General features: G+C 45.1%; 1 protein-coding gene across 2 annotated transcripts in view; it reads left to right on the top strand.

Moving 5' to 3' along the window:
• The window catches only part of GPD2 (glycerol-3-phosphate dehydrogenase 2), a 123,952-nt gene extending 114,557 nt beyond the window's left edge, over positions 1-9,395 (top strand). For both annotated transcript variants that reach the window (XM_025199927.1, XM_025199930.1), the window contains exon 17: positions 9,326-9,395. In XM_025199927.1, the coding sequence (XP_025055712.1) occupies positions 9,326-9,368 (43 nt within the window). In that variant the 3' untranslated portion in view covers positions 9,369-9,395. The remainder of the gene's footprint in view (positions 1-9,325) is intronic.
• Positions 9,396-11,222: the final 1,827 nt, after the last annotated feature.

Raw genomic sequence — 11,222 nt, 5'->3', positions numbered from 1 at the left:
TCTTTCCCTCACTGCTCTAAAACAAGGACTGTTGTCAGGGTGCCAGGAAGGAATTCTGCTGCAAGTAAATTGGATCATTTTTAAAAACTCAAGCTTAGATGATAGCTGCATGTGCCTGTCCGTTGTACTTTGCTGTTCAGGGTGGATGCTACCTACTCAGATCTGGCAGTAGGTAAGAGAGTCTGTTTATGCAAGGATTTTTCTCTCTCCCCCCTCAAAAAATTCCTTAAAATTGCTCTAGACAGGTGGGCAGATAAATCTGTCTTGGATATTTAATACTAATATATTAATACTCAGATAACTTACCAATAGGAAGTCACCAGTTTGTTTTCTAAATCCTAATGCAATGGTTGCCATAAGAACACAAATTATGTGTACATTTTAATGCATCTATGCTTCATAATTATGCATGGTTGTGTGCTGTTATAATTGACATAAAATATAAAACAGGTCAAAGAGCAGCTATTAAAACTATTTTTCATTTTGCTTCCTGACAGCCACCGACATCAATGCCTAGTACATTTAATAGGACCATACAGGGAATGCAAAGATAGTTATATAATTTCAACCATATTAAAGCCTCCAGAACTTGAAACCTAATTATTTCCTATGGTATCTTGTTATAAACTGAATTACTTTATTTGGAATATATTCATTTTAAAATTAAACAATTGAACTGCATTAAATTAGCAAGAGGGAGGAATTGTAAAACTTTTGGATGTATTTTATAGAGGTCATTCTTTTGGGTCAAAAATTATCCCAGGCACAATGATTTTCTGGCACTTCAAATAAAAAATAATGTTAGAATAGTGCTAATTTCATGCAGTTATTTTAATCATTGAAGTAAATTCTACCAAAGTGGTAAACAGTAGTTCTGAGTCTTCTTTACAACAACAGAGTAACAGAAAGTAAAAGAAATACTATGAACTTATAAAATGCATCTGCTATTCACGCTGTTTTATTTAGAAAGGAGCTTTAAGACTAGAACTAGGGGACATAACCTGTGCATTCCATAATGCCATTGTCATAATTGATCACTTATTTCTGTCTAATTTCTAGATTTTTTTTGTATTTCTTCTGGAATTTGTTTTCTATACTTTATTTTTAAGATTGTTTGGGAAAGACCACTAACCTAAATTTTAAAATATTTGCAGTCTTATCCACCCTAAACTTTCTAACAGAAATAATTAATGCGTTTCTAGTTGGTGGTGAATACCACACATGTGCTAACCAGTAAAATAGGTAATTAGCATTATAGGCCAGATCCTTAGTTGATATAAATTGTCAGAAAACCTTCAAGTTAATGGAATTATAACATCAGATGAGGCTCTGCTTTTCAGGACCAGATATAAGCAAATAAACAAAATCCCTTTAACTAAGATGTGTGCATCTGGGACTTTGTATGGTACACAGGGTACCACAGAAATTGGACAAAAATGATAATATAAACAAGACAAACAATTGGATTGTTTCATACATCTGGAGAACCAGATGTTTCAGTGGTGGTAGTGGTGGCAGCAGTCCCTTGATATGAGGATAACAGTCTTCCAGTAAACAGGGGAATCATTAGGGAGTCCCAAGAAGACTGAAGAGGCCAATCCAAGGTCTGCATGTTTGAGTGCAGACATGGCAAATAGCTCTGGAAGGAAGGAGTGGATCTTGGTGATGTTGGTTCACCTCTCTCTCCTCTGTCCACCTCCATAACAAAGTAAGTTTGCTAGAAATGATTGGTGCTTTGTCCTACATCATGGCCATTGTATAGACTGATGATAGACTAAAGAGTTTTTCAATTTAATTTGGTCAGTCCAAGAATAGTCCAAGCTGGTAGCGACTGAAAGCTTTTTGTTGTCAGGCTGGTGGTTCTGTCCAGTTTTCCAGCACAATTTTTATCATACCACAAAAAGAATCATAGGAAGTGGTACTTGTTTCCAGTTTCAACATGTAGTCAATGTCAATGTCTGAAAGGTTGTGAAGGCCAAACTTGAGCACATTGGCTGGGAAGAGTGGAGAAGGTGTCACTGCACATTTTAGAACTATTGAGTGACTATAAAACTTCAGCCTCCAAAGTTGCTAATTTGCCACTTTCCACTCTTGGTGAATTAACTTCAATTAAATTCCCTACCTTTGCTTATTTTCTGTTGTTAGCAATTTTTACTTTATATTTGTACTTTATTCCTTCTATTCTAACTACGCCAGATTCGTCTCACAGTTTCTCAAGTTCACAGATGCTAAAGGAGGAATGACTGGTAGCCCCAGGAGCAATGGAAATTTTTAATGCTGCCTCCCTTGATGGGAGAGTGGAACCTTCACTCCCACTCATCTCCCCACTCAGAGAGATTGTCTCTAACAAGGTCTATGCTATGCTACAACTGGGGTCAGAACAGACAGAATTACTGGCACCCATCTGCTGAGGGTTATCCTTTTGGCTGTGTTGCAGCATAGCAGCCTCCTTATGTTGGCTGCTACCATGCATACAAAATAAGGTAAGTAAGGTATCAGGCACTCTGCTGTCGCTACTCCTGTAAAAACTTGAGATCTAGCAAGGATGGGGAACAGGTATTCAAGGGGACAGTGGACAGCAGGGAAACAACTGTGCTTCTCTTAATGACCTCAGCACTGCACTTTTTAGTAGCCCTAAAATTTGTGGCCAGCTGCATGAGTGGCTGCAGTATCTGGTAACAAGATCCAGCAGAAGTATGCAGGGGAATGTCAGCAATCAGGAAGGAGGCTTGCAGGCTTCCTCCCTTCTCCTACAGCTGTCCAAAGGAAACAAGGGCTTCTGAGGCACACTGGTTTGTAGCATGCTTCAGATAAGTCTTTGGAGTAGGGGTAGGCAAAATGGCAGATCTGGCCAGCAGGGGACTCCATTTCCCAGCAGCCCCTGCCTGCATGGCAAGGACCAGTCTTCATGGAGACCCTAGCTGCAGCTGCGCTCTGATAGCACAAAGCTGGGGTTGCCATGGAGACTGGCCCCAGCCATGCTGGCAGGGCAAGGAGCTGCTCAGGAACCCTGGGATCTTGCGGCAGGGGAGCCTGGTCCAGGGCAAGGGCAAAGCTGCAAACTGCAGCCTGCATGCTTGGGGCAGGGCCGCACAGCCAGCGGATCATAGTTCTACCCTGGCTCAGGACCACGCTGTCACCGCAGCAAGAAGCTGGGGCAGAGCTGGGATCCCTTCCTGCATGCCCTGGCCCTGAGTGTGCAGGCTGCAGACCAAGCTCTCCTGCCACAAGATCCCAGGGCTCCGGAGCAGCCCCCTGACCCTGCCCCACCATGAGCCCTGCCAGTGCAGCTGGGGCCAGTCTTCATAGCAACCCCAGGCTTGTGCTATCACAGTGCAGCTGAGGGTGGGGTCTCCGTGAAGACCAGCCCCGGCCATGTGGGTAGGAACTGCTGGGAAATGGGAGTCCACTGGTGGCCAGATCCAGCCCGAGAACCGGACTTTTCCCACCCCTGCTTTAGAAGGGACAGTTATTAGGAGGGACCTACCAAAGTCATGGTGAGATGACAGGTTTTTTGCAGCTTGCTTATAGTTCACAGAGCCAGTTTTGCAGGCATTTGGTGACCCCATCCTCGCCACTCATTGGAGGGTGCCTTCATTCAGTCTATGTCACTACTACTTTTTTTTTTTGGTTGATATTGTGGGAAATCACAGCCAATGCTGGATTTCTTGGCAATTGTGGTGATTGCAGACAATGCTTTCTCATTGTCTTTCATAGTTTCCAGAACTGTGATTTAGGTAGGTTCCTAGTTATTAGATAATTATCGTTCTCAACAGAGGAATTCCTTTTTGCAATAGTACTTATGGGTTTTCATAGTATAGTTTTGGTTCACTCTAGGCCCCAAGGCAGTGCAGGGCACAGAGCCAGTAGTAGGTACACCTACTACTTATGTGCTTACCCACAAAGGACCTCTGCATGCAGCTGGGTTGCCAGTGATGAACTAAGCAGTAAAGTTTCCTTGAGTAGTTACCCTAGTAGGGTGGCTAGGGCTGGTTGTAGCCCACAAAGGGCTTTAATTTAGGCTTGGAAGGGTGGCAGTTCAGCTCTCAGGCCCCCTACTACAAGGTTTCCAGTTGCGTACAACAGGTGGGTTCTGTATTGCTGGAGATGGCTCTAATGCTCCATCATAAGATTGAACAGGCTGAGTCTGTAGGTCGGCAGTACCCCACCCCCTGCATTAGTCTCCAGTGCAGGCTGCTTGATCTGGGCCTTCTCACAGCTCCAGGCAGATGCCAAAAGAAATTCAAGGACTGGGAAGCCTGGAAGGTTATTTTACTGTCTTTAGGCTTCAGGTGAAAGACAAATGACAGAACAACCTGCTACAGAGGAGGAGAGGATGTCCTGCACAGACTTTTAGCTAAATCTTTTGGATACAGTGAAGTAAGCAGCAGCTGCTTATGTGGGGATAGGATATGGTGCAAGTCCTATATAGGAGAGGTTCAAAATTCAATACCAGGGAGAACAACTTTTTGCTATCCCCCAAAAAAGGAAAAAAATATTATAGCAACCAAGGACATCCTACATGTTTGCAGGAGGAGTTGTAGTTGCAAAGATTTAAGGGACTGTTTGGCCATTTATCAATGGCTAATTTATAGATCTGCCCCTCGGGTGATACCATAAAAAGGCTCCATGGGAATCGTGTTTAATCCATCGTTTGTCTTACCCAAGTGGGAGCTCTATGAATGATTCCATTGATCTTGCCTTCTGTTTGGTATGCTGCTACCCCTTTGATTTTGCAGTCAAAAGGATAAAGGCTTGTGGAAAAGAAGACCGATGGCCAAAACTGATATAAAGTCACTCTTCATATTGCTGCCTGTGCACCCATTCAACTTCAGGCTGCTGGGGTTTCACTTCAGTGGGCAATTTTATTTTGAAAAAGCTTTAACAGCAAGATGCACCATCTCTTATGTGACCTTAAGAAAGCTTAGCACAATTTTAGAATGGGCAGAGGGAATTTGGACTTTACCAATTACCAGTTACGCTAATAACTTTCTTTTCATAGAGTGTGTGCTACTTAGGTTTGCCTCCAGGTCTACCTCTAACCCTAACCTGCCAACCATTTACGTTAATCCCCTCCCCTTGCTTACTGAGCTGGTAGCAGTCCAGCCCACTCCCTGAACTTCTCCTGAGTAACATGTCCCAACCTGAGTCTCTCAGCCCATTCCTTCCTGCAGATCCACTGCATCTCATAAGTGGCTCAGGCTATGGCAGTGGTGGTCAGCCATTTTGGTAGGTGTGCCACAAGCTAAGTAGCCCATCTTCCCAAAGGCCCGATCCCCAGCGCCTGGAGGCATACCTGATAGAATTTGCATGCTGGGGTGCCAAATTGGAGGCAGGGATACTTGAAGCAAGGTTAACACTTCCCTGGCCTTGTAACCACTGCAGTTTTATATGGTGAGAAAGGATCCAAAACTCTTAATTTGACTGCAGCTGCAGGGCCAGTAAAGTCTTAAAATGGCCCTTGGCAGTGATACTTACCTCTTCACTCTGAGTGGCCAGAGGCTCTTGAGCCCCCCAACCTTCATTCTGGCCCCTTGTATGAGTACCCAGGGCTCACATGGTGCATACAGTTTTACTACTTTTCATCTCTTGGGCTTGACAAGAAAAAAATGGAATAAAAGTGTTTTTGTAAACACTTTAAAGAGATTTGGAAAAATACTGCTGCATGCTAGTCATGCATGGAGTCTCAGGGCTAGAGGGTTCCATGTCCCTTATCAGCTGTGATAGCTTTGTTATTTTTATGGCCGCAGCTATAATGGTGGTCTTTACCCTGCGACAGCCTCAGTTAAGGTAACTTATGAGGCAACATTTAAAGATAATGTTAGTGATGGGTTTGCCATGTGCCCAGGGACAGCTTCAGAGCTGACGCTTCCCATGGGACAGAACAAGCAGGGCCCTACCCTTCTGACAGGATGCTGCCTTCAGCATCGTATGCTCTGAATCAGCTGCTGCCTCTGCCTGGGGATGGAGCAGCGCTCTGGTATCTGCAGAACCTTGTGAGGTGTCATCATTGCAGCCCAACATGCACCCTTGGGCAACTGTATGACTGGCTGCCTGCGAGGTGTTACTGGAGTCCTCAGGAACAGCCTGCTCTTCTGTCAGTGGGCAGCCCCTTCAGTGGGAGCTCTCTTAATGGGCTTTCCTCCAGTTGCACCATCAGAGCCCAACTGAGTAGCACCCTTAGTGACTGGGCAATTCCATGAGGCAGAGGGATGAGGTGCCCCCAAGGACTGCCTCTAAGGGAATGCCACCGTGGGATCTTAGTGTCATGGGGGGTAGAGCATGCCTGAGGACTCCTTGTGGGGCAGTGGCATTGGAACCCCGAGTTGAGTGTAACTGGGGGCCTTAGTGTGGGGTGGCACCAGCGCGCACACAGGGCTACATGAAAGATGCCCTGCCATATTTCTGAGGACACCCAGCTCAGAGGGCCGGGCAAGGGGCAATAATGAGTCAGGTTCACCCTGGGCTGGCCTGACTCAGACACTGATGCAGGCCTGAAGGTCCTGGTCTGGCACTGCCAGGCTAGGCTGGGCCTAGGCAGATGTGTTAAGTAATAATTTTGTGCTTTGGGCCTCACCTCCCTGTGCCCTGGGGTATGTGTGGGGTGCTGAGCCCCAGAGGGCAGGGCAGGGCAAAGAGGGTGGTCACTTTTACCTGTCTCAGGGAGGCAAAGACCGGAGTGACTGCTGTGTCCTGCACCCATCTCCTATGGCCGAGCAGCACAGGGCTGTTCCCTCCTTCCCCATCCCTCTCCAGCTGGGCAGGAGGGGGAAGTTCTTTCCTCCTTTCTTCTCTCACCAGGTGGCACAGGGGTGTTCTCCCTCCCATCCCTCTGACCATCCAGCATGGGGTTTCCCCACTGCCCATCCCTCTGGCCAGGTGGTACAGGTTTGGGATTACCCATTTCACCTCCATCCTGAGCTTGCCACCAAGAAGGGTACTGTTGGCAGGTTGGGTCCCAGTACCCTGACTTCCACTAGCATCCCAGCCAGGGAAGCAGCCTCCAGTCCCAGGCACTGCCCCGGTCCTCTCCCCTCTGCTCTTTGCTCGCAGTGCTGCCCTCAGCACACACATGCAACACACAGTGACTGCTTGTGCCACTGATGGCATGTGCACTGCTGGTTGGGCACCCTTGCATTTAGGAGAAAATATTGTGCTCAGAATTGGCTAGAGGGTATTACAAAAGACCTATTTCTGGAAATCACTATTGGGGTGATAATTTCTGAGAGAAGTAGATCCACTTCTGGAATAACAGCAGGGCAGGGTCTAAAGTGTGAATTCAAGAGTCCACACAATCCCTAAATGAGCCACATGTGCAGCATTTTTATAATATATGCAGATACTTGCAGGTGAACCCATACTTCAAAGCTAGGCAGGTTCCTAGGGTTAATAATGATTCTGCTAATGCTCTACCACATTTTTGGCTCATATAATTTCAGGAGCTAGCACTACATATCCCTGAAGGAGTGAACAGTAGCTCTCCCAGTTATATGAAACCTTTTGTGGTAAAACTGCAGAGTGATGAAAATTTCCATTGGTCCACAGAAGGTTTGACCTCACACAGCAGGTTTCTTTGAATTCAGAGATTCAGGATGAACTGGTGCCTACAGAGCGTCTGTTCCAGAACATAGTGTCTGTTCCAGAAGTGCATGTAGCTCAATTATGGAGAGAGTCGTTGTGCTAAGAACTAGCATTGTCAGTAATGGTAGGTAGGTTAGCAGGTATTTCCATCTCTGAAAAGGTAGCAGTATTCCCTGATCCTGGCATGAGGTTTGCACTTTGTCAGCAACTAAACGATTGCTCATGTTCCAATGGCCCCAGGCTGGATTCCAGAAAAACAGTCACTCTTCAGATCTTAAGGATTCCCAAGGCATGTCAGTGAGGTGAGGCTAGTCAAGAGAGATGCCTTCACCTTTTTTCTCCCCCTTAAAAGCTTTGAAAAAGATTGACCAAGCATGGAAGGAAATGAACTGAGAAATTAGCAAGTATGTTGCTAGGACAAGGCACAGAGATTTCCCATGCTTGACTTCCTGGAGCCGTTGTGAAGGATGAAATACAGTTATGCAATGAAAGGAAACAGAATTTCTTGGATTTGCTCAGGCAGGGAGTGGATTCCTTTCTTACCTTCCCAGGGTAGAGTCTGAGCTGATTACTTTTGTGCCTGTGGTGGTTTCCAGTAGCAGGGTAACTAGGGGTGGGTAAGCAGGTTATTAGTTCTGCACACTGATTCAGGAGCTGTGCCAGAAGGGCAGCTTCCCGGGAGCCTGCAACACCTGCAGTGGCCCCTGTGGAAGTCTCTCAGCAGCTTCCTGTATCCCCTACCCAGGATTCCAAATTTCCTTGTTATGCCTTTGGTTTCTAGTGTCACAAGTAGGTTAAGAAAAGGTCTGAAATGTAACTAAATGGGCTTCTTGGGTGCAGGCTCTGAGCATGAGATTGCACACTGAAGAGGCTTGCCTCCTTGTATCACCCCCTCCGTTTATTTCTCTTTGCTCCTGCATGGGTGAGGAAAATGTGTTGGGACTCTGGCTTCCTGTCAAGGTCCCTAGGAAGGTCTGTTTGTGCAGAGGGGCTGTTGTCCTTTCACCCATCCTCAGGTTGTTTGTAGAACATGAGGCCACTGGAAGCCCTGTACTAGCATGACCCTTCCAGGTGGTGGTGGTGGAAGGGTTTCTCATTGGTTTTATGAAGTTGTGGCCTTTGCATATAACCGTATTCTGGTATGTCATATGTACAAAGTCCTCCTTGTCACACTTACATGTAGAATACCCTTTATAACCTGATCTGTCAGTGTGCTGCTGTCTCTTCACTAAGCCTCTTCTAAAGATACATTTCTGTCGTAATGTCTTTAAGAAACTAAGTGACTGAGTTATTCTGAGCTTGCTTTCTGATAGATGTGTATCTCCTCTTTACACACTATACTATCAGACTGTGGCCCAGTATGAGTCGACCACTTTACTTTGTCCCCATGCCTTCCATCTCCTTTGTCCTTTGCCTTTTTTAGAGTACAGGGACTGTGCCTTGTTTTGTTTGTTCAGCTCATAGTGCATTGTGGGAACTCCTGGATATAAATAATAGCAACTCAGAACACGATGATTGGGAGCTGTATGTGCCAGTGAAGGATGAGAACAGCACTACATAAGTAAAACTAAAGTAACTATTCCATCGTTAGTGCCTTTGAGTATATTTATTTCCAGATGGTCCAGTACATGATGCAATCAATTACAGAAAGCATGGACAACTTGAGGCCTTTAGGCCAAAATGCTAGTCATGCTGCTAGTCACCTAAAGCCAGATCAATAAAAATGTTTGCTATTCTCTACCAGCAGTGTCTTTGATTCTGAAGGCACAGAGAAATCAAGAAAATAAAAACTGGCAGACTTCCTTTGTTCCCTGTTGCCATGACATTATGAAAAGTAAGTACATATCTATTTTCAAGATTTTCATTTAAACCCTTTTTTCCTGAAGTGTTGTGGTTAGTATTGACTGCAAAAGTGGATTATGTGAAGAAAGATTACTTTAAAAGTGACAGGGGGCCTCAAAGAGTATTTGAGATGTATGCTGAGATGTCCAACTCTGAGCTTTTAAACCTCCTCTTGGAGAAAACAGTGTACTTGTCACAGTGTCTAATTTAACTACAAATAACTACTGTGTCTTCAGATCAGTTATAATACAAGGCTCCACGTACAGTAAACGTACTTTAAGGCTCCTATTGAAAAAAGATGCCTATATGCTTTCATCAAGTCCTCTTAAATCCCTAAACTATATTCTGCCCTGTGCACAAAATATATGGTGCCATGTATAGACTCCGACAGCAATTCTGCAAATCATGACATAGTTGGTAATAAAATATGTTAGCAAAATGAAGAGAAGGAGAAAGAGATGGCATGTTTTATGAAAATGAGGCATGTAGGAAGTCTAAGAATTCAAAACAGTTTTATTGCTTTGGAAATCCTACCACTGTGCCAGTTACATGTACATGTATTTTCCTGTAAAGTAAAGAGGAAAAAAAGGGCAATTCTTGTCGAACAATTTTATGCATCCCACTTCTTACTAGTAACAGAGACCTGCATTGTAACCCACGTGCTAGCTAATTGAAGCAGGCTTTTATAAGGATCAGAGGAAATTGAAGGGGATACCATCAAAGCAGAATTCCAGCATTGGCGAATAAGATAAAAAGGATTTTTGATAACTCAGCAGCCTAATTATGCCAGCTTCATTCATTTCAAGTAGTACCTGACTCTCCATGGTTTTTCCATTGATTGATACTGCTTCACATGTGCAAGGGAGCAGAATCAATCCCTCCCTGACTGTAGCTAGTTTAAAATGAGCGCCAGATCAGCCCCTGTGTGCATTCTGTTTCCTCTATGGCACTGGTAGTAGTGTTTGTTGATACTAGTTACAAGATATTGTTCTAAAAGTGTCTGTCAGTCTACAGGAAGACAGCTTAGAAACCGTTGCATTAGGTTTTTGTTTCCTCAAAATGTAAAGCTTCCCAAGATAAGATTTCAGCTTCTTTAAATAGTGACTTTGAGAAGCAGTGTGTTAGATCACTTTGCTTTGACCTTGTCTGCTAATGGACAACTTAATCCTGGATCTTCTTCCACACTGGATATGTAATCTATCATTCCAAGATAAACTGTTAAAATAGTATGCAGCCTTGGCATTGTTACTAATCCTGAAAAAGATGCTCAGTTACTTAATTCCAATACATACTTCATATTTGGCTGGCAAGATTAATTTATCCATTCTTTTCAGATGATGTAGATATTGTACTTCATGCATTTCTCACCTTCGTGCTGGACCTCTCGAAATTCACAGAAATACAGTGGCCTCTCTCTCCTAAGGGGAAGAGTGCCACAAAAGCATATAGCAGGGTCCCACAGGCTGCACTGAATCTGTGTTTACTGATTAACTATTACCATATTTTTGCACATATAGCCTGCCCATGGGTATAAGCTGCACCCATGTATAACCTGCGGAAAATTGTATTTTTGTAAATAAGTACGTGTATATGCTGCCCCCGTGTATTCCCCACGGCGGCGTATACACGGGGAGACGGCGCAGCCTGGCCTGCCCCAGCAGCGGCGGCACAGCCCGGCCTGCCTGGGCCCAGTGGGGAGGCAGCGCAGCCCGGCCCACCCTGGCCTCCATGGCAGTGGCGGCGCATCCCGGCCTACCCGGGTCCAGTGGGGAGGTGGCACAGCCCACCCCGGCCCCCGT

The sequence above is a fragment of the Alligator sinensis genome, unplaced genomic scaffold (genome assembly GCF_000455745.1).
Source record: "Alligator sinensis unplaced genomic scaffold, ASM45574v1 scaffold389_1, whole genome shotgun sequence".
NCBI classification, from domain to species: domain Eukaryota; kingdom Metazoa; phylum Chordata; order Crocodylia; family Alligatoridae; genus Alligator; species Alligator sinensis.
The sequence above is the reverse complement of the archived record's forward strand: the minus strand, read 5'-3'. Positions and strand labels throughout refer to the sequence as shown.